Raw genomic sequence first — 23,699 nt, forward strand, 5'->3', positions numbered from 1 at the left:
CTGTATGGTTTAAGGCACAAAGGAAGACGTAATATAATTAAATTTAAGATCTTTCTTCTCTTTATTTGCAAGATAATTTGATTAACCTCAATTATTAATAGCCAGAATTTGGGACTCACAAGTAGCTCTATACTGTAGTGAAATACACTTAAACTCTCATAGTTAATTATGCACCTTAAATTTCTGTTAAAAAAATAATTAGCCAACAATAAAACTTGTTTCATGACTATAGCAAGTTTTCACTTTCTGGTTTTCTCCAGCTATTCAATATAACCTTGTTTTTGGTACCACAAGTTAGAATTTATGGAGGACTAAGCAAGAGAGAAGCAGGCACATAGTGCTTGTTAGACACTCAGTTAAAGTAGATGATACTTAAAATAGTATCCTTTCCTGGGGATGGATTTTTAAATTCACATTTGCAAACACATTCTTCAGTTAAGTTCCAAAAGCTTATTAAAAAAAAAAAAAAGTGAGGGTGTGTGACATTAAAGTATTTGTTTTCATTTCCCTAAAAGAATTTTAGCACACCTAAGACAATAAAAAGAACCTATTTAAAAGTACTGTTGTAACAAGGGAATAGCTGATGGTCCTTTGGCCAAGTATTTATTTAGGAACCACCACTTACAACTCCAGCTGGTATTCCAAAGGGAATAGTTAAAAAAAAAAAAAAAAGGAAACATACAACTAATACAATTTCTCTTACTCTTCACTTTTCTTTTTATTATTCAAAAGTCAAATGTTATTTTTAAATCATCCAGCCTCAATTTTGATTTAATGTACCGTCATTTTCCCAAGATATGAAATTTCAGAATCTCTTTGGAATACTAATTTCACGTTTCTAGTTTTAACAAAACTGTTGAAATTTTAAATTCCACTCTATTTCCCTGAATTCTCGAGACAGTTGCTGATGTAAATTTTAATATAAAATATTTAGTCACAAAATAGTATTGCTTTTGTATGCACATAGTTGTAAGATTACTTTGTTTTTGTCAATAAAAACTATACCATCTTTCATAAAACTCTAAACAAATTAAGAACTGTGATGTAGAACAAAAATTACACATGGTAAAACAGGTACCAGCACAACGTTAGGTTATATTACATCAAAAAAAGTTTTAATGGTCCCAAATATATATACTCAACAACTAAGCATACACTCAGGGGAGAAAAAAATCAAAAACAAAATGAAACAAAAAAAATTATGACACAAATGACCACATCTAGAATTCCACTCAATCTTTAATCAAGTAGGGACAGATCCCCACTTTAAAAAAAAAATCTGCAGTTTGAAGGGCAAAGGGAACAGATAAAAAAGAGGAAACTTTATATTCGCCCCTCCCCCAAAGAGGTTTTCCAAACCTGTTGTAGCTTGACTAAAATGTTCAGAATGTATGATTTTAAAGGCAGGTCTCTTTATACAAAGAAACTGCTGGCATTCTTAACTAGTGAAGAATTATGGCACGAAAGCCTATTCTTCTGAGTCTCAAACATGGTCCGAGAAAGCATATTCTGATTGTAGCAACTGACCAGTCAATCCAGAGTTCCACTTACAAAACCCCTGCCCTGTTGGCTTTTTGTTTCCATTTCCTTCCCTGAGAAAAGGGCAATGTGTGGTCCAGGCTGGAGAGCTCAAAGGCTTAAGTCTTTCCCCTAAATGTATAGTATCCCCTCCTCCTGCTCCTTTGAATTGGCACTTGATGAGCAGAAGTCAAGTGTGCGAGGCTGATCTGGATCAGTCCTTCACAAGAGACCACTGCTTTGTTGTGGATTTTGTAGGGGGGAGGGGTGGAGAACCAGTTTTCTCAACAGGTACTGATCACAGGCCGTTGCCACTATTAGGACTCAAACTTTGCTTTCTTTGACAATGGTAGCGTGTCTTCCTTGTCTTCATCCTCGTCATCATCTTCGTCGTCATCGGGATAATCTACCAGACCCACGAGGCCTCCCTGTTCAGAAAGAAGGTTAATTTCTCAAAAACTGTATTTTTAACACATATTTAAAATCTAGATAAAGGATACAGATCCCCCAACCCCGATATACTAAGTATGGTTATTTCCGGATGGTGAGATTATATGCGAGAGTCCCTGTATTTTTCCTGTATATTCCATAATAAAATTTAAAAAAATAAAATTTTGAGTTTATAAATTTAGCAAATGAGCCAGGAGATAAAACTTTTTCAATTTAGTAATTACTGTTTGTAAGACCTCATGCATTAGCAAAATCTTGAAAACTACAGCAGATAAGCAGGCCACTAGAAATGAGGGCCGACTGGCTGTTAGAAGTTAGGAAGGTGATTCGGCCTTGCCTCCTGGCACCCTTGCAGACCTCTGCCTTCGCCAGAAACCACTGCAGCTCTTCTGTGCGTGTGGCTCTGCAAAAACTCACCACCCCCCTCTGCCCTCAGCCTGCCCCTTCGTTGTAGCATTTCTTATATTCACTTCTTGGCCTTCAGAGGTTTCGTGCCCATGTCAAAGTAAAAGGAACTGTGTGTGCGGCAGTATATTCCTGGTCTAGAGCAACCAATCCCAAATGCCAGCCTGTTAACTGCTAGTCCAAAGGCAGCAAGCAGGACATGGCCAAAAGAATTGGTTTTTATTCCGAGATTGTCTTATCCACATTTTTGGTGTTAAAACTATGATCCTTTCTTATATGAAATGGTAATGATAGAGGATGGTTAATTCTGTTTTATAACTCCTCCTTGGCAAAATAGTGTTAGGAGTGTCCAGATATTGAGGTTTTCCCCTACACAAGTCTTTAGATGGGCTTTAATTAGGAAAGTTGGTAAGGAATAACTTTAAAATTTCTGTAAATGTTCTGACACAAATCTGAACCTGAGTTCTAAAATGCAAATAACCAAAATCATTCATTCAGCTTTTTGTGTTGGTCATAAAAACCTTTCAAAAATTGCTTCGGTTTTCCAGACATTCAGGTAAGTAGGGGGAGAATTATTCTCTCTCATTCACAAAGGTTAGATCAGTTCCAAGAGACCGTAACCAAAGGAAATCTCAGTCACAATTACTGTTGGGACCTGGTTAAATGTGATAGGCCCAGAAGTCAGACTGTACCTTGGTAGTAATAGCTGCCGTCTGAGATGTACTTTTAGGGACAGAGCCAGGAGAGCCTGGAGATCCTGGGGATCCCGGGGAGCCTGGCGAACCAGGCAGATTGGTTGAAGGTGACTGGCTGGTGAGAGAAGTCTTGGTTCCACTAGAGAGGGAAAGCTTGAAACTTGGGCTCTGCCGACCAGAAAGATTCGTTTTCAGAAGCACCTCTTTTTCCTCACTTTCTTTTACTAAAACGAAGAATAGTGTCAATAGTTATCACCCATCCTGCTCTTTTGTAAATCCCCCACCCCCACCCCACCATGAAGTGGCACTAAAACACAATGGACTAGCTTACTCCTTTGCTCTGGAGAAAAGCACAAGCTCAGTACAGAACTGAGAAGGAACAAAACCTTCAGTATTCAGTGTCCTTCCCCTTCCTGAAATAACGTATTTCTCCTGAGTCAAGTCAGGTTAAGAAAATTTGGTCCATATTTTCACCCACAGCTATTAATTCACATTCTAGAAAGCAGCAAAGTCTCTAACATCTATGTCATGTCAAAGTAGATACTCCTCATTTTGTCAAGAAACACAGAATAAGCCTCGAGTGAGAAAGCCACCATTTTTTCCTTGCCCAGCTTTCAACATACATTTCTTCCTTTCCATGAATTTACTTATTGGATCCATAATATCATCATCATTTTTAGTTTTGTCAGATGGAGACACGACAGCTTCTCCATCTTCCATGTCATCTTCATCTGTGTTAAACCACATTTCCTCTTCATCTTCTAGTGTTCTGGCATCTCTTCGATATCTATGATTCCTCAAAATGGAACGCATACTAGGAATAAAGAGAAGAAAGTAAATAGACCTGGGGCACCCACGTGGCTCAGTCAGTTAAGCATCTGCCTTCAGCTCAGGTCATGATCTCAGAGTCGTAGGCTTGAGCCCTGCATGGCTCTCTGCTCAGCAGGGAGTCTGCTTCTCTCTCTCAAATAAAATCTTAAATAGATTTTGTCCAAAGATGGTCTTCAAGTGGTGCTCCAAATTAAATAGATCAAGGAGATTACAGATTTATATACAGAGAGGAGAATGAAAAAACAGACTTTTCACAGAACTAAAAAAAACACTCCATTATATTTCATGTTAACTAGTAGAATCAAACTATTATGGAAACAGTACTGTTATGGAGCAGTTATTCAACTTATTAACATTAGAAACAAGTCCTAATTCATGGACTTTAAAATATCCCCTAAGGAAAAAAAAATACATATATCCCCTAAGTATATGAAGTCACATGATTCAAAGCAAATGCTATTTTTATTTTACTTTGAATATATGAAGCCCTGCTGCCACATACCTGTTGGGTTTTGCTTTTATCTAGCTTGATATATGCCTGAGGAGGAATCTAAAGATCCTACTAATACCACATGCGCCTTCAGGAAAACATTCACATTGGCTCAGAGAGAAAGCTACAACCACCCCCTCCCCCAGCCAAGCCAAATAATAGGAAACAAGCAAAAGAGGCACCACCATACAACTTGAATAGGTTTAAAAATATGGTAATTTACCTGTCAAGTTTGGGATTATCTTGCCTTTCTCTTTGTTGTTCAAATCTCAGTTTCAATCCTTTAAATGTCTGTACATAATCTACATCTTCCAGTGCTTTCCAGTAATTTTCGATTACATGAGCAGTTAATGATTTTATATCTTCCTATAGAAAAGAATTATAATGAAAAATACAATATGAAAAATGTTATTTTAACAAGATGGGAGGCTTAATTGTAGGGAATTCATAAACCTGCCCAAAGTAGTTTAACTTTTATTATTAGCCTATCTTAGAGATAAAACAATGAAAACAGGCATAACTAGCTACTCAGCAGTCTCCAATTTTTGATGTATCCCAGAGTTAACCATGGGCCTTCCTAAAATAAATGCCCAGGTCCCACCCCAGATAATTCTTACTCAGGTGAGGGTGAGTGTGGGGGTGGGACCAGCACACCACAGTAAGTGCTAGATGGACAGTGGTGAGAGTTGCACAACAGTGTGGATGTCCTTAATGCCGACGAATTGTACACTTAAAAAGGCAAATTTACAGGATAAATATTTTACCATAATTTAAGAAAAGCGTAATTCTGATACACACTGGTGGGAGAACCACAAGCCTACTACTATTAGTAAAGAATCGAGTCTGTTATGTAATTGTTCTTTAAAAATAAAGAGGGCAAAGTCCAAAGTCAGAAAACCTCAAAGTTAAAATAATACTCTGTCAGCTGTCATTCTACTTTCTTATAATGAGTTAAAGTACCATGACAGGATTAGATCAGTTTTCTTTCAAGCCATCCTACGAGGGATTCACAGCTGCCAAGAGAAGACTGTTTTGGTTTTCATTACTTTGAACTTAATTTCCCACAAGCTGCTTTTAAAATTTTTTTCAAACGTAATCAAGCCAAAAAATACCAATAACACATTCAGTATTCTCAGTTAAAACCAACACTCTAACAAATACAGAACCTACCACTCTAATAAATTCAAACATCTCTATAATGGCAGAGTTCATCAGATTGTAGCGGGATCCATTGTTGAGAAATGCTTTGACTACCGGTTCAAACAAAAAACTTTTCATTATGTAGCGGTTGTAAAACTCATCTTTTAATCCAATAATCTTTCTCTTAAAACGAAGAGCACCTGAAACACAGAGGCATTTATTGTTCAAATTACACACCACACTTCCATATTTCAGACTTATTAAAAAAATAAACCTGCTTAATAAATACAATTCTTCGTGCAGTGATATGTTACTGCTTCCAGAAGTATGAACCTAAAGATAAGGATTGCAAAGCATTGTCAGAAAAATGTATCCTAGAAGTAGCGTATGTCATTATAGAACACAAGTCTTGGAGAGCCAGAAAAATTCTGGAATTTACTAATGACCAAAATGTACTTTACATCTAAAGTAAGAGCTAAACTAGGGCTAACCAATGAATTTAACTTCATACTACTGAAGATGAGGAAAGTCTAAATAGATCCTTTTACACACACCTTAAAAACAATAGAAAAACCACTGTTTATTAGGGCAATCCACTGTATAATTTGATCGTTATTTTTGGACACTCTTAACTATTTTGCATTAGAGTTCTGGGTTTATGCCAGTTGGTTTGAGGATGTTTTGGGAGAACTACTATAAAAACCCACAAAACTGCATGACCCAAAACTTGCCTTCCCATGGTTTAGAAATAAATTTAGAGGATGTTGCGTTTAAAATGTGGTCCTCTATGCTTATTGCAGCGAGTATGCTTTTTAATTTTTTTTCCTGGTTTTCCTTTTTACAATTAATTAGGCTTTAACTTACAGATTAAAAAGGTATATTTACATCTTGAGGTATGGGGAGTTACTTAAGTCACCATTCGTCAAGATCCAAATATACTCAAACAGCTAGACAAAGCCCTCTTTACCTACATGGAGTTTGTCAGTAAGTTAATGCCCCACTTATTGTAAACAGTTCAAAAAAGCATACTCACTTCATGCAGTCACATCGTCTTCGGTTGGCAAGATTAAATATTGTGTTTGTATTTTGGTTTCTTTGGAGATCATGGAAGTGGCTCGTTAAATTGCCAATTGGTTATTAATCAAGTCCTTCATGAGCAGGTAGCCAGGCAACCATGCTGACACGGTTTCTGGGTGGGAAGGCAGAGGAGTAAAGCAGCTCAATGTTTCTTTAGTTGGCAGAAAAGAGGTCCACAAGTGAATGCCCAATTAGGTACAGTTGGCTATAAACTGCCTTAACAATGCAACTTATTTAAGAGTGTCTCTTTCTAAAAGGACACTCTGGGCAGGGAATTTCAAAATAATTTATAGAATAATAATTGCATTTTTTTAGAAATTGAAACTACTGAGTTATTTTCAAATACAGAAGCATGGTGAAATAAGACATTTTAAACATTAAGAGGCACCTGTGTGTTAAGTCAAAGCCTAACAAGGGTTTATCGTCCCAAAACAATGATTTCAGAGTTTGTTTCTTTTGTGATGGCACTTGACAAAGGAACTAGGGAGGCAGTTCCATTTGTAAGAATAAAAATCAATAGTTTAGAGCTCAGGCCACCTGTTAAATTTTTAGTAATTGAGGCAAGAGCTATTATTTTAAGAGGTGGTATTCCTAACTATGCAGGCTTCGTAGAGACTTGTGTCCTACCATAACACACACTAGCTGAACCCTGTGGGCTGCATGCAGTTCCTGGATAGTGAAGAGACTCCCTTCCTAGAATTCACTAAGGTATGCAGTAGCACCACTATCTCTTAACAGCAGTTCTGTCCAGAAACTTCTGGTGTCAGACAGAAGGTGGTTCTAATGGTCTTTGTTTCACTCCTCATTTCCATTTGCCCTCACTTATTTATATCCGGAACTGGGTTATTTCCACTCAAACCCTCCCCGCAAAAGAAACCTGCATCAGAAATAGCCAACCACTACTTGCTGTTGAATGAAAGTTGCTTTCAAAAATTTACCAGCGAGTTCTAGGAAGTCAAGTTACTCAAAGGAAATTAAGAGAAAGCTTTTGGAATAGGTCACATTAGCAGAACCTTAGGACTTCCAATGTAAAGTGCACTCTGCTTCCCTTCTTATCTCTAACCTTCACATGCCAGGAATCTTTGGTGCTTCATTTCAACCATCTCTAAAACAAGTAATTCATCTTTACCTCACACAACATGAGATTTCATGTCACAAGTTGAGACTTTTTGCCTCATATGTAACTTACAATAGCTGAATAAAATTATCTACAATAAAAAAATTTTTATTTCATTCCTGTTGTAGATTTCTGTATTTTTAACAAAAGACCAGACAACATGAATCCTGAATCCTAAAAGGCCAAGGAAGTTAAGACTGTTAAAACTGGTATATGTATATATCTAACCTTAAATAGACCTAAATTTTGAAAGGATCGCTGGTCTCCCCTACAGATCTGATTGTCTTTAAATAGCATAAAAGCATTCTGATATGTTCTCTAAGTCCCCAAACTGTTTACATTTAACCATTCATCATCTGTTGTCCTTATAATAGGGCATCTAAATTAACTTATAAAACTCTCTAATATTCTCAGTGTAATCTTAGAAGACTGAAAATATCCTAAATCTCCCACTTAGCTTTTTTAGAAATCATTGATCAAAACCTCCTATTGTATGCTCTACAGCCAGTCCTAGAGTACTTGTTCCTAATGACTGGCATCTTCTTCCAGAAACTACTCATGTTCTCAATCTGGGAAGACAGCCACACTGTGAATCATTTGAGAAAGAGTCAGCATTTTCCAAACTGAGTTATCATTAAAACTAACAATAATAAAACATAACTAAAATTTTGCTAGCATGCTTAGTTTCCTATAATATATCCTTCCTTCTAATAAATCTCTTCCTAGTTCTCATTAAATTTTAAGAAAATTTCTTTAGAATACTGCAAGCCAAATAATGAGATGAACTGAACTGAAAGCCTTTTCCTTTCCTGACACTCTCCCACTGGACTAGTGTTCTATCTACACCAAACCATTATCATGCTACACTTTTCCCACATTTGTACATCAACTGTACCTTCAACCAAGAAGGTCACATTCTCCCAGGACCAAGCCACAACCCAATTTACTACCTCTCTTGTGAAATTTTCCTGCTCTGATTCATTCATGTAGAATAAACTATTTCCACTATGCTTCCAAACACCGCAATATAGCACTTTTGACATTTTCATTTTTACATGACTATCTCCTCCTAACAAAACTCAGAATCCCTTGACAGCTGAGTTTAGATCTTATTGCTCTGTGTTTTCCTTGTACCAGGTATCCAGCATCCTTCATCAAATAGAAGATCCCCCGATTGCAAAAAACTTTTTCTACTAAGGAAACCAAACAGAACTTTCAATCACAATGACATGTCATCAACTATAAGACTCACCTTGATTTGAGAGATGATAAATGCCTAAAATGCAGAGCTTAGAATTGATAGAATATGGTGTTTAATACATTTCTTGAAATAAAACTTTTTCATTTACTTAGTTTTTCATTCTGTCCTAACCTCCCTTTCCCACACTCGAACAAAACTTTCTGTATGTTAACACGAAAGAAATGTTTGAAATGTTTGGTACAAACACCCTCTAAACTTGGTCGAGGGGCTCTCATTTTTGCTGAAGTAGGTATATAAGGAAAACTGATGTTTAAAACCCCTTCTTTTGCAAGTGCTAAGTTCATGGATATATTAGTAGGGCATATCAATAATCCATTTATTTTTGCTGTCCTTAGCAGTGTAGGTTGATGCCACAAAGTGCTACCTGTTACCCTTTGGCTGAAAAAGATTACCAAGGTAACATCAACATTCTTGGACAATCGACAGAAAGTAACTGCACTAAATATCTGAAAGTTGGAAAGTGAAAATACACCATGACTACGTGTTTTCTCAGTCCATCCTGCAGTATGTACATTAGCCTGAAAAAACTAAGGCAATTAAAACTGTAACCTGATAGAAAGTTTAATGTTTTTAGAAGGAAAACTACTTCTAATACTATTTTAAAGATAAAATATTATAGAGCAAATCAACATCAGAAACATCCTTGTAAACAGTGTTTTTAAAATTTTAGGATATTTTAAAAAATCCATTAAATTAAAAAATTGCAAATGAGTTTAAAAATAGCAAAAATGGATACATATATATGTTCAGGCCTCTAATTAGTGAATGACTGTGATGCCTTCAAACCTACCACCAAAAAACAACCAAACTTACCTATAAAAACCAAAAGGCAGAAGTTATCAGCAGACATTATTTTACTGAGCCTCTAAGGTACCCCCCAAATTTGGTCAACTTACCACAGAAGGCTGGCTGCTACGTGATCAAGAATATTCTTAAATAACCTATTTCCAATTCTGAAACATGTTTTACTTCAACAAACTAGGGCCTTAAAAACACAGTTTTTAAATTATATATGAATTATATGAATATTATATATGAAATATATATAAAAATTATATAAATTTTTAAGTTACATATAAATTATATATGAAAAACACATATAATCAAGAATGACCTATCTGTTGCTCTAAATTAAGAGCAAACCTTTCCATTAAACATGGTTTACAAGTACACATTTTAGGCTTCATAGGCCACATATGGCCTCTGTAGTTTGTTGTTTTTAAACAACTCTTTAAAAAAAAAGAAAAAAAAAACTAAAAACCACTTTTCATCTTGCAGGTTGTACAAAAATAGAGCACAGGCTGGATCTGGACACTTACGTTTGGCACCTTTGCTCTAAAATATGTGAGATAAAATGTGTTATGGCAAATATATCTCAATAAAATGGAAAAAATATGTGTGCAATTAATGAATGGACCACCTATAGACATTTGTGCTGGGCATTCTGTAACTTCTCTGAATATGTTTTAGGAACTCAGTGCTATCTATCAGTTATAGATTTTCCAAATTACAAAAATGTTCTTCATGATTTAATGTCACAAGAATGCCTAATGTAATGAGGAAGGCGGTACTAAAAATATAACTGAGGTAAAATGATCTTAGGTGCCATTTTAATAATGGAATAGGATACTTATATTTTGTAGATACATATGCTAAGCCCTTTATTGTAGATGAAGAAAGATGCAAATGAGGAAAATTATCTCCAAATGTGGTGAAACTACATCATTGGTGGTGTCCTGTTAGAATCTAGGTCAACTGACTTGATGAAATCAGTGATCTTCTGAGGCAATAAAACCCAAAGGTACCAACAACATGATAATAGATAATAAATAATTCTACCAGAAGCAACACTTACATAATGCCAAGAAAGCATGCTTTGAGGCCATGAGAACTAGCACTCTCCGGAGAATGTCCTTATTAATAATGTAGTTCTTTATATGGTAGGTATGGTGCTCCACACAAAATGTTAACAATTCCAGTACAAGTGCCAACAACTGCGCAGTCTGAAAATCATCTAAAAACAAAACACAATTATATTTGATGACCAATATTCTTCTCCTTTCTAAATCTAAGTATCCAGGTTCCAACAAAGTAAAATCCTATCAACCCCAAATTTTAAAGTTAAAGAAAAGAGAAAGAGCACTGAATTCCTTCCGTGTGCCAAGATCTGCGCTTTACGTTTTCTTGACTCTATGAGAAATTAGTTTCAAAAAACCCAAGTCTGAATAGGAAGGCAGAGCTGGAACACCGATCTATTAGATCTGCTCTATTCTAAAGTGCAAGAATGCTCTACCATGTCTTAACACATCCCTCGTAAGATATGCACATAGCAACAGGAGATCCGGAAAGATCCCATGTGGTCTGGTGCAATTCCTCCCCTGCTCCTATGATTCCAGTGTTTTGTGGCTCCTTTATTACACAGGATGAACCCACACTGGATTATAATTATTGGCTTACCTTTCTTCCTCCCCAGGCAGCAAGCCTCTGGAAATATTTTACTTACTTTTTTCATTTCCCCCATTTAGTCCCTAAAGATTATAGCACAGTGCCTCCCATATAATGGGTTTTTAATAAATGTTTGGAGAACTTAAATATGTGTGTTTGGAAAGAAGCCTCAAGCTTTACCTAATATGAATACAGTAGATAGGAAAAATGAATATCATGTTTCCAAGACTTGATTCTAGAATTACAAAAAAGGATAAATTTAACATTTACTTTCTAAGTGGTGTTTTAAGTTATACCATACTGATAATTCATATGACAAACTAATATTCTTGAAATGTCAATAAGGGATTACCCACTGAAGACCCTAAAACTACTTTCTGAATTAAACACACATGTAAGCTAAAGCTATAAAATGCAGAAATAAGAATAATTCCTATCCTCGACACAAATAAAAAGTTTAATAGTAAGCAGCTTTGTTCTACACATCTGAAGTGCAAATAATTTAAAATTATTTTTTTCACAATTACTTCCTATTTAATGTATGTAAATACAAATATTACTTTTTAACAGAATTGTTTTTAAATTCTGAAAACAACAATCTCCTCTTTTACATTTTATCATCTCCAATTATAGCACTTTAAAGAAATTCTACCTTGAACACCTCTTTTGTTTTTGTTTTTTTTTTGAACACCTCTTTTGAAAATATATTACACCTCTGTGTAAACCAAATGAATGGCTCGGAATTTTTTTTTTTTTTTTTTAAGATTTATTTATTCATGAGAGACACACAGAGAAAGAGAGAGAGAGGCAGAGACATAGGCAGAGGGAGAAGCAGGCTCCCTGCAGGGAGCCTGATGCAGGACTTGATCCCAGAACCCTGGGATCATGACCTGAGCCGAAGGCAGATCATGACTCAACCACTGGGCCACCCAGACACCCCTGGCTTGAACTTTTAAATTTTAAAGACTATTACTTAACATCAATTTTGAGTTTCAGAATTCAAGAACAAAGAACCTCACTACTGACCAGCATTATCTTACCTTTGCTAGGTTTGTCTTCTGTTGTATTTGCCAGTAAGGGAGCAGTGAGGACATGCATACAGTGCTTGTAAAAGAAACCCAGAAATTCAGTCTTCTCTGTTTTCTAAGGATCAAAAATACTTCCATGAATTTTAACTGCATTGGTTCCTCCCAGCAATAAGCAACATAGTAGTATGAAAAAGAGAAAAAGGCCTGTGGCTTACATTGGCAGTAGCTAACATATTCTCTGGGTCAACTAAAGTTCGGAGCAGGCCCATAAGCTGGACTGCCCCTCCAAGTTCAGGGTCTGTGTCACAAATCATATGTTCTATAATGAGGTTGATGAGCAAAATATCCTGGTGAGAAAAAGGACACACAGTAAGGATCACTTATTATGAAAATGGAAAAGTGCACACTATGACATGTTACAGCATTATGCCTAGCTCTAGCTGGTTTGTTAACTGCAATCAAAATGAAATGACTAACTTCTTTCATAGGATATATAGCAGAGTTTCCCTAAAGTGTGGTACAGATTCATTTACACTAATACAAAAAAAGAATTTTTTTCTCTATTATCGTTAAGTCCCTTTGATTACAGCAAAAACAAAGTTAGTTTGGTGCTTAAAGATCTTTGTACTTCTTGATAACAAAATCTCCCTTCTGAAGAAAGCTAACGGGCCTTCAGCTTAAGAGAATATATAGCCAGAGTTTATAACATTGTTCTACTTGCGCTGCATTTCTACGAATTCCTTCTATTTATGGCAAATGAGATCTGTATCTGTTCTCCATTTATGGAAATGATAGCGTTTCCATTTAAAATAAATTTAGTTGGTACCCAAATGTGTGAAAATTGGGAGAAACAAGATTATGGTACTTAGATAGCACAGAGCACAGAGAACATATGTATTCTATAGATTCCAAATGTCACAGAAAATCGATTACTAGTTTTCCTGAGGCTCTATGACTGGTGTTCCCGGCCCAGGGAGTAACTACAAACAGAAAGGGATGCAGCAGGGAAATCTCTGCTCTTGTATGTACATGCAGTGGTAGGATGGACATAAAGACAGACACTGGAAATCAAAAGGCCTACTGCATGTGAGTGAAGTACATCAATGTATGTGCAACTAGTGGGTTCCAGGCCAAGCAAGAATAGCCTTTATTTTTAATTAATACAGGTATTTTGGTTTTCTGGATAAGACTACTTTATTAAAGAAAATGGTGACACAATATTCAACAGCTCAAACTTTTACTTTTCTACATTTAACCTTACACTACAATTTAAAAAGAACCTTAAATACAGAAGTTGCTGGACATTCCACTTCACTCTGACACACATTAAGATTTTTTTTGTACAAGATAGAAGATCTATCTTCTCATTTTGTAAAAATACGATAGGAATTCTGCATAATTTTTTTTTTTCAAAGAGGACACCCCTGTCCCCTATTAATATGCATTTGAGGGCAAATATATCTGTTTATCCTTAAAAGTTACTTGTAAGATTTTGGGGGAAGGAGGAAAAAAAATGGTATCATTAGTTTAATTCTCTACAACTGAAAGGGAAGAGCACACACATTTGGGGCTGCCATGGACACGTGCCATGTCCTCCAAGAGCATCCTCCATATTATCAGGACAGAGACCCCCACGTACTTTAAAACTGATGTGTGTGTGTGTGTGTGTGTGTGTGAACAAGACAACAGCTTGTTCCTTATGGTTACAGGCAGTAAAGCAAGCACCCTAAATACTTTTCCAAGGGACTGTGCTTCATTTCTTCATTCTTCATGATTTTGAGAATCTATCCCTAGCAAAATTAATGTTTTCCTAAGGAAGTTACTTATAGTTCCACATATATAGAGGAATAATTTATTAAATGATTAAAACAAGACATTATCAAGTTAATGAGAGAATTAAGAAATGTGATCTCAAAAACTTAAGACATTTTACTTGAGCATTAACAACTGCTATAAGACACAATCTGTAAACGGAGATAGAAGCCAGTTTAGGGAAAAATAAGCCATTCGACATTCTGGCTACACTTTCCCCAAATATCAGCTATTTAAATCTTTAAAAATAAATAATAAATACAGTTATAGCTCCCCATGTATTAATACTTACTGTTAGTGCAAATAATATTTACCTTGTTGGTTATTTTTTGCTCTGTTAACTTCTTACTTACATCATCATTCTGTTGTGCCTCCTGCATGACAAACTCTCGTACCATGGATGGATTATATTCAACCAAGTATGAGAATATATCAGTAGCAGCACTTCGCACCTGTGTATCATCCATGCCCTGCAGATAAAAAGCACTTATTTCTCCCATAGTTATAAAAATATGGACCTTATAGATATGTAAATCCAAAATCTAACAAATTATAACAAAAACACTGCAACAAGAAAGATCAAGGAAATGTGGCATGTAAAACTTGTTTTATGGATAAAGTTACTTTCTTTTATTCCTGTTTACTTTTCTTCTTTAACATTTTAACAGGCTGCAAAGTTAATTTATTTTTAAAAACATGGAAAATTCATCTGAATATTCTTTCAGTAGCGTAAGGGCTCTCTAATACTAAATTTGTATAGCTTTTCTACTTTATGTAATACACAGCTAATATTAAATACTGGGTATAATCAAACACTTGGATGTTACATAAAAATAAATTTTTGTGGATTAAAAATATAATGGTAATTGGGAGCGCCTGGGCAGCTCATATGGTAAAGCATCTGCCTTTGGCTCAGGTTATGATGTGGAGTACCTGCACAGCAGGATGTCTACTTTCTCTCCCTCTGCCCCTCCCCCTGCTCCTGCTCTCCTGCTGTCTCTTAAATAAAATCTTAAAAAAGAAATTAAAATAATAATAATAATAATATATAATGGTAATTAAATATCATGAGAAACAAACTTACAAGGATGACTTCTAGAGCTGGTAATATGCCCATATTTGACAAAGTCTTGAAAAAAGCATCTCTGTTTTGAGGTTGTAGCGTTTGGGAAAACGCACAAAATTCTTTTAAAAAGTTAACCTAAAATAAGGAAAAGAACAAATGAATATAAAAGACCTGTCGTTTTAGCTCTATGCACCTTTCAGAAGTATCAAATTTCTTACCAATTCCTGTCTTTTTTCCTCATCTGTTGCTTCATCTGTTAGTTGTGCAAACAAATCTGTCAGAAATTTTTCATCTTCCTGTTAAATCAAAGGATAATTTTATGCTAATGGTAAGAATATATTAAAACATAATTTCAGATACTTTAGAAGATATAAATTGCACTAAACTGGAAAAAGGAAAGATGATACTGGCAATGGTGTTTTTTAAAAGACAGAAGGAAAAACCAAACTATTAAAGAATAAACTGGCGATTTATACAAGATTATTCTTTGTATTTTGCCAAGACTTTTTCCTAAACCTATTTAAGGGCTACATTGTGGGTATTTTAGGCTTTGACCATACGGTCTCTACCACAACTATTCAACTCTGTTGTTACAGTAGGAAACAGCCAGACAATATGCAAATAAGTGTGACTATGTTCAAATAAAACTTTATAAAAATAGATAGGAGCCATAGTTTGCAAACCCCTCGTAGGAGTTTTAAAATCTTACTTTTAGAGGTTAAGGTTCTACCCACCTCTCAAAAGACGGTAAAAATTAAGATAAAGCTTCTTTCACATTTTAAAGACACAGAAAATGATTCAATTATTTAAAAAGCTAAATGCAGAGCTTTAAAAGAAACACTTATTATTTGAAGATATGCCATACAGACACACACAATATGCATTATTTTGAAAAAGATTAAAGAGGTACTCTCCTAGGATACTAATCTGGTTAAGTCAATACAGAACTTAGAACTTCAAATGTTATAACTGAGACAGTTAAGACATTTACCCAAAGACCAACTACAGGAGGTGGCAGACACCTTCCTATCTGTTCAATTTTTTTCCATTACTATTTTTAAGATTGTGTTATACTTTAATACCATACTATCTCAGCTAGTAATAGATTCAACACTAGTTCAGCCCTACAGATATGCCTAAGTCTAAATATATATATGTATATATAAATGTATGTTTATGTGTGTATGTAATCCCCCACTAGATTATAAACTCCATCTTCACTGTTGCAGGTACTTAGCAAATATTTTCTGTGATACTAAATTGGTTATTCCTACTTTTACTTTTTCTAAAATGTACAAATAAGCCATACCTCAAATGGCATGTAATTTCAAGATGATCCCAGATATAATATATCCCACCAACTGGAAATCAAAAGACTGAAAAAGAGTCTCTGAACTGCTGCATTTGGGGCTACAGAAGTTGAGAGAATAAAAATGTTTTTTAAAAAAAGAATTTTTAATAGTATTAAATACAGAGCAGTTAAAACTAAAGGGAGGGTATGACTGTGTACACAAGGGGGCTAAGAGTCTGCTTTAAATTCTATCTCAATCACCCATCGTCACAAATTTATAAAATTCTCTTTCCTTCATAGCAGCACTTTGGATATAAGTACCTGCATCAAGAGAAACAACTACAGTATTGACAGCCAGGATTCACAAAGCATAATATGGGGAAACAAAGACTTAACAACTTGAAATTATTCATATTTAATGAGTAAAGCTGGCATATAACAGGTATGATGACCAAGAAACCACACAAGTGACAAATCTCTGCATAACAAAATGAGAACCACGTGGAGCTTAAGGACCAGATGCACTCAGGACTATCCAAGGAAACCAGGAATCAAAAGTGGACCAGAACAGAGGCTCTACTAGGTAGCCAGTAAAAACTAGATGCTTCTCAAAGAATAGAAAGTACCAGAATCACCTCTCTCCTCCATTATCAATCATAATACACTGTATAGAGATCACTGTTGTCCTTACCAGACTGTATTGCCTATATTACTTATTTACATGTCAGTCTTAAATGAATGGGAACCACATCAAATTAGTCAAAATGAACAGGAATTATTCCTAGCTCCAGGACAACAGTATTGGTAAAACTGATTTTTCTATTTGAATTCATGGTTTTTCTAAGATGACAAAGGCAAGGACTCTGAAAATACAGCAATTTTCTAAAAAGGAACAGCCACACAAATTAAACTCACTGCTTTATTCATAACATGTCCTACCAAACAGCTCTGACATTTATTTGCCTCTTTTATTTAAATCGAGGTTTCAAATAATTACTTTATTTGTAGATCTGAGGTAAGGTCTTAAGTCTTTCCAAGTCATATCATCTGTTATTCTTCCAATATCATTAGCATCAAGAAATAAACAACATGAGGAGGTGAGGTGTGCAACTCACAAATCTTTGCACCATGCAAACTTCAAAGTTCCATTTCAGCTAGAACAGACTAATTCCTACACTATGGGATAATATACTGAGAGGTTTTCTAACTTTGGGAATGTTACAAATGCAGATCACTGGCCAGCTCTCACAGATTTTGATTGCTGTGTTTTGTGCAGAATCCAGGAAACTACACCCTAGGCAATTCTGATACAAGCACCCTTAAAACACCAGACCTGGGGATCCCTGGGTGGCTCGGCGGTTTGGCGCCTGCCTTTGGCCCAGGGCGCGATCCTGGAGTCCCGGGATCGAGTCCCGAGTCTCCCTCCTCCTGTGTCTCTGCCTATCATTCATAAATAAAATAAAATATAAATGAATGAATGAATGAATGAATCTAAGAAAAACAAAAACAAAAACACCAGACCTGAGAGACTGGGCATATTGTAGAAAGAAAATTTGGAGCTTAATATAGCAATTATTTATTTTCTTTAATATTTATTTATTTATGAGACACAGAAAGGCAGAGACACAGGCAGAGGGAGAAATAGGCTCCCCACAAGGAGCCTGATGTGGGACTCAATGCTGGATCCCAGGATCACGCCCTGAGCTAAAGGAAGATGCTCAGTCGCTGAGTCACCCAGGCTCAGTAATATAGCAATTACTAAAAGATACTTTAAAATAATCCTCGGGGTGCCTGGATGGTTCAGCTGGGTTAAGCCTCTGACTCTTGATTTGGGCTCAAGTCATGATCTCAGGGTTGTTGCATGCTGAGCGTGCAGCCTGCTTAAAAGTGTGCATGTGTGTGTGTCTCTCTCCCCCTCTACTCCTCCCCCCACCTCCACTTGCACACATGGGTGCTCCAAAATAATGCTCAAGAGTCTTGCACTGTGTTCATGCATGATCTTCTTTAATTTTCAGATGACTTACAGGGTTGATACTAATATCACCATCCTTCAGATCAGGAAGCTAAAGCTTCTTAAAAGGTTAAGAAAATTGCCCAAGTCACATAGCTATTAAATAACAAGAGCCATAGCTCCTTACTCACATCCAACTTCCCCATACTCTCATCTGGTACAAAAGCATGCCTTTTGGTAAGGAGACCTGCAACTATAATTTTCCAATATCTGCTGTATTCCCTTGACCCTAAAACTAAACCTTTAATATTAATGATCTGACAGTGCTACCAATTCTACAGATTTATATTCTGTATTTAATGACATACTTCTTGTCTCATTATACCTTTCTCTTTGAATCCACTCTATGCATAATTGACATATCAATATACCTAAAATTCTACATTCATTTGTTAAGAACATTCATTCCCTCTAATTTCTCCAAGCTAGACTTCTTTATCACATTTACGTTCCCTGCTGGAAACCTAACAACCTTCTGGTCCCACAGTAGTATATATTATAATCTCTTCTAATATCAACCAAAAACTTACCCTTAGACAGAAATCAAAACTCAATTTAGGTATTTAAAAGGAACAGAAATTCCTTCTGCTAAATCAGTTAACAGATTAACTGATTACTGCTAACAGTTAATGGGATCAAGAAGGTATCTTTGTAAGTAGGAAAAAGATGATCTAACTCACCTGTAACATACCAACAATTTCTACCTTATTGAAAAAGATAAAGGAGTGAAGTGTTGATAACATATTTTCTTCAAAGACCGAGGGAGTAGGTAGAACCATATCCTGGATATACTGAACTCGGTACGTCTGATGAATTTTTTGTTTCAGCTCAGGATCTGATATGGGAATCACTTCTTTAAACTTAGCTGTTTTTGTTAGAAATTCCCTGTGTTTTCGTGGTTGTGATAAAGCAGGATCGTATTCTAAGCATCCAATGACGTCCATTATACATTCCTCAGAGAACATAACTTCGAAAAGAGCAGTTCGATTCAAGAGGAAGATGCCTTTGATAATTTCATACAAGTGGTGAAGTCCTTCAATATTTTCCAAATCCTCACACACATGAAAAAGCTCTAAGAGCTTTTTTATATAACCCTCATTTTCCAGTGCTAGTGCAAGTTTTTCACGACGCAGGGGGGAAGGTAAAGATGATGCCACAAGTTCTGCAATTTCCTCAAGGCGACTTAATTCACAAGATGGCAATTCTAAACCTGGTGATGACATATCATCAAAACGTTCCTCTTCAGATTCATCTACAAGGTCCTGAGTGATGTCCACTGAAGGGTCCTTTCCTTGAACCTGTAACAAAATTTATGATAGCTGATAGAATATATAATCAAGCAAATCCAAATTATATTCTTAGATGAATACAAGAGATGTTATAAGAATCCGAGTATCTGTATTCTAGGACAGCCACCACCAAAACCCTTCAAAGTTGAAGTAAAATTCAAATAAACACCAAATATCATGTGATCACAGAAAATACATATAATTCTAAGTGACAAGAAAAACTTTTAACATCAATTCCAGAAAGCAAGGGCCAAATAACATGTACAAACTGACTTTGAACCAAAGTCACTGATGTTCTATGAATGGTGGCTGGTGGCCCAAAAATATGAATAAGAAAAACTGTGGGAAACAAGTGTACTCACACAAAAATGAAGCCATATAAAAAGTAACTGCAACATACATGTAGCAGAGTATACTACATTAGATCCCAAGACTATCTACTAAAAGTAACCAAACCATGGAAGTTTTCCTTTCTATTCAAACTCTTGATCCCTCCAGGAACCCTAAAAGTTTGTCATAAACCCCAACTTTATGTCGGTATAGAGGCTCTAATGATAAAAACATAATTTAGAAGTTTTTACGGATACATTTTGAGATAAAAGAATATTTTTACCCAAAGTAAAGGACTTATTTCGAAATAAAATGAGTTTTGCTATCTTGGCCCTATAATTTGAGACATCATCACTAAAATACGCTAAGTTCAATGGTTTATAAAGAAATGGAAAAATTAGACCTTATATGAAATGGCCAAGAAACTTAAATTGCTTAGCATGGTTAGAGACTTTTAATGGATACTGGAAGGGAAGAAGTCCTGGAATAGGTCTTGAAATATGCTGCAAGTTGATATCGTCTTGACCTTAACCCAGTGGGCAGTAACACTGAAAGGCAGCTAGGCACATTCACACACTGTACCCAGCTTGGTCTCAAGTTGGCTCTGGATTTGTTAACTACATAAACTCTCAATATAGCTTTAGATCCCTGGAACTCAGACTATGGCTTTACCTACAGACATGTAGTAGCATTTGATTAAAAAGCCAAATGTAAAGGGACAAGAGCCCTTATTGTAATGAAAATGCTATCTTTTTGGGTTTATGTGCAAATATGAAGGCGAGGAAGGTAATCAAAAAGGCCTGTGGTTGGGCAGCCTGAGTGGCTCAGTGGTTTGGTGCCTGCCTTTGGCCCAGGGCATGATCCTGGAGACCTGGGATCGAGTCCCATATAGGTAGGGCTCCCTGCATGGAGCCTGCTTCTCCCTCTGCCTGTGTCTCTGCCTCTCTCTCTCTCTGTGTCTCTCATGAATAAATAAATAAAATCTTAAAAAAAATAAAAAGGCCTGTGGTTAGGATTTTTCTTGCAATCTGATCTGTTCAGTGAATCACAGCGGAAATGCAATGATTTGACTGACAATGTTTTAGGAATGAAAACAAAAGAAAGGTACAACAAACTAGAAGAATCTTAAGACAAAGGATAAGTCTTAGCAGTCCGTCTGGACAAATATAAAGAAAATGAGAATGTGAAGGCCATGAAAGATCTAGAAGAAAAAATAGATACACACAGACCTAATAACTGTTATCAAGGAGGATACTAGAAAACAGAGAGACCTTTTGTTGTTTCTAGATCAAAAAATGAGTAGGGTTCAAGAAATAGACATGTAAGATCTCAAAGAATAAAATTTAATGAATTCCCTAGAATAAGCCAGGATCCAGAGATTGGTATGTACAGACAGAATCATAAAAGACTAGTAAAACATCTTACAAGTTGAAGGGTAAGATCAGAAAATAAGAGCCAATGTTTCCTAGAGGAGTTACTCTAGAGAAAGTATACAAGTACTACTACCCATGCCCCAAGTGTAAATGAAGAACTACAGACTAAGTGAAAGTATAATAAAGATTCAACAATTTACTAAAAAGAGCCAGGCACGATGGCAATGCACTGAGTCCAGGTCTGAGTTAAATATTGGCTTAACAGAAGATTCTGTCCAGGGTGGGAGTGTTAACTCAGAAAAGGGAAGGAGAACAATATCTATCTGAGCAATTGGTGCTTTTAGCATACCCAAGCTCTTCAATCTCCTCTCTCTATGGGAGAACTCCACAGGACAAAATCTAGAAGTAGGCTATGAAAACAAAGAACAAGTATGAAGAAAGAGGCATTCAGATATAAATTTCAGCCTTTCACATGCTTGCAGAAGGAAAGGGACAGTTCAATAGACAGGTTACTATATAAGAAACACATCTGAGTAGACTATCTAGCAGAAATAAATTCTACAGGGTAAGGAAACACTGTGCCCCAAGGACATGTAGCTTTTTAAGGCAGTGGCTCTTAAACTTCAGGGTTCATGAAAACAGCTAAAGCAGAAATTGACAAACTACAGCCAAACGTGGCCTGCCATCAATTTTCATAAGTATAAATTTACTGTAAGAGAGCCATGGCTATTTATGTGTTACATACGGCTACTTTCCTATTACAACAGCAAAAATGAACAGCTGTTAAACTGTATGGGCCACAAGGCCTACAATATTTACTATTCTTGCCCTTTAGAGAGAAAATCTGACCTAGAGGGCTTGTTCAAATATAATACAAATACAATTACTGGGACCTACTCAAAGAAATTCTGACTCAGTAAATTTGGGATACAGTCCCCAGAATCTGCATTTGTCAGTTCCCAGGTTACACTGCTGGTCTGACGACCACACTTTGAAAACCAATGAATTAAAGAATCTGCTGAAGGGGGCACCTAGGCAGTTCAGTCATTTGAGGGTCTGACTCTTGGGTTTCAGCTTGGGTCGTGGGATTGGCCCTGAATCAGACTCCGAGCTCAGCAAGAAGTTGGTTTGAAATTCTCTCCCTCCGCCCCTCCCCCATCTCTCTAACATTCATATTCACTCTCAAATAAATCTTAAAAAAAAAAAAAAAAGACAAAAAAAAAAAAACTAAAGGAAGATTATTCTCTAATTAAAGTAAATGTGGGGATCCCTGGGTGGCGCAGCGGTTTGGTGCCTGCCTTTGGCCCAGGGCGCGATCCTGGAGACCCGGGATCGAATCCCACATCGGGCTCCCGGTGCATGGAGCCTGCTTCTCCCTCTGCCTGTGTCTCTGCGCCTCTCTCTCTCTCTCTGTGACTATCATAAATAAATAAAAATAAAAAAAATTTTAAAGTAAATGTGGAGATAGAGAAACTGTCCTTAGGATGCCATGGTTTAAATGAGTCTATAACAAGAGCCTATGGCTTCAGTATATGATAAATGCAAAATAGAATACATAATAAATGTATACGCCTAAGATACATGGAGATTATGTGGAGATTATGTCACTAGACTGAGGTACTAGTCACTAGGAAACTCCAGAATCAACTGAAAAAATGCAAGATAAGTCTGAAGAGATAGTCAAGAGTCACAAGAAATTACTGAACATAGTGGTATATATGATCAGGTTGGCATTCTTAAAAAGATCATTTTAGCTATGGTAGGGATTTGGAAAGACCAGTCAAGATGAAAGCGATAAATCATGCAAGAAATGATGGTGGTTAGGCAACTAACAGTGATAGCAGTGAAAACAACAATATGTAAATGAATATAAGATTTATAACTAAAAAAAAAAAAAGATTTATAACTAAAGGAGTGAATGGATGTAAGTAATGAAGGAAGGATAAATATAACCCTCAAGTTTCTGATGACGTTTACTGAGATGAGGGAGATGGGAGAATGAACAGATCTAGAGGAGATTATGTTTGGTTCTGGACTACTAAATTTGAAATACCAGTGAGCACTTGTGAA

General features: G+C 36.1%; 1 protein-coding gene across 2 annotated transcripts in view; it reads right to left on the reverse strand.

Annotated features, from left to right (window-relative positions):
• Positions 1–1,093: 1,093 nt before the first annotated feature.
• PPP4R3A (protein phosphatase 4 regulatory subunit 3A) overlaps positions 1,094–23,699 on the reverse strand; it is a 38,670-nt gene continuing 16,064 nt past the window's right edge. The window contains exons 4-15 of one of the 2 annotated variants that reach the window (XM_077910383.1): positions 19,318–19,935; positions 15,554–15,631; positions 15,354–15,470; positions 14,623–14,739; positions 12,673–12,804; positions 12,470–12,572; positions 10,840–10,998; positions 5,560–5,729; positions 4,613–4,755; positions 3,692–3,882; positions 3,066–3,292; positions 1,094–1,946 (exon numbers count right to left, since the gene is read on the reverse strand). In XM_077910383.1, coding sequence (XP_077766509.1) covers positions 1,836–1,946; positions 3,066–3,292; positions 3,692–3,882; positions 4,613–4,755; positions 5,560–5,729; positions 10,840–10,998; positions 12,470–12,572; positions 12,673–12,804; positions 14,623–14,739; positions 15,354–15,470; positions 15,554–15,631; positions 19,318–19,935 — 2,166 coding nt within the window. In that variant the 3' untranslated portion in view covers positions 1,094–1,835. Of the gene's footprint in view, positions 1,947–3,065; positions 3,293–3,691; positions 3,883–4,612; positions 4,756–5,559; positions 5,730–10,839; positions 10,999–12,469; positions 12,573–12,672; positions 12,805–14,583; positions 14,740–15,353; positions 15,471–15,553; positions 15,632–19,317; positions 19,936–23,699 lie in introns of both variants that reach the window. The other variant, XM_077910382.1, reaches the window with a different exon arrangement.

The sequence above is a fragment of the Canis aureus genome, chromosome 9, assembly GCF_053574225.1.
Source record: "Canis aureus isolate CA01 chromosome 9, VMU_Caureus_v.1.0, whole genome shotgun sequence".
NCBI classification, from domain to species: Eukaryota; Metazoa; Chordata; class Mammalia; order Carnivora; family Canidae; genus Canis; species Canis aureus.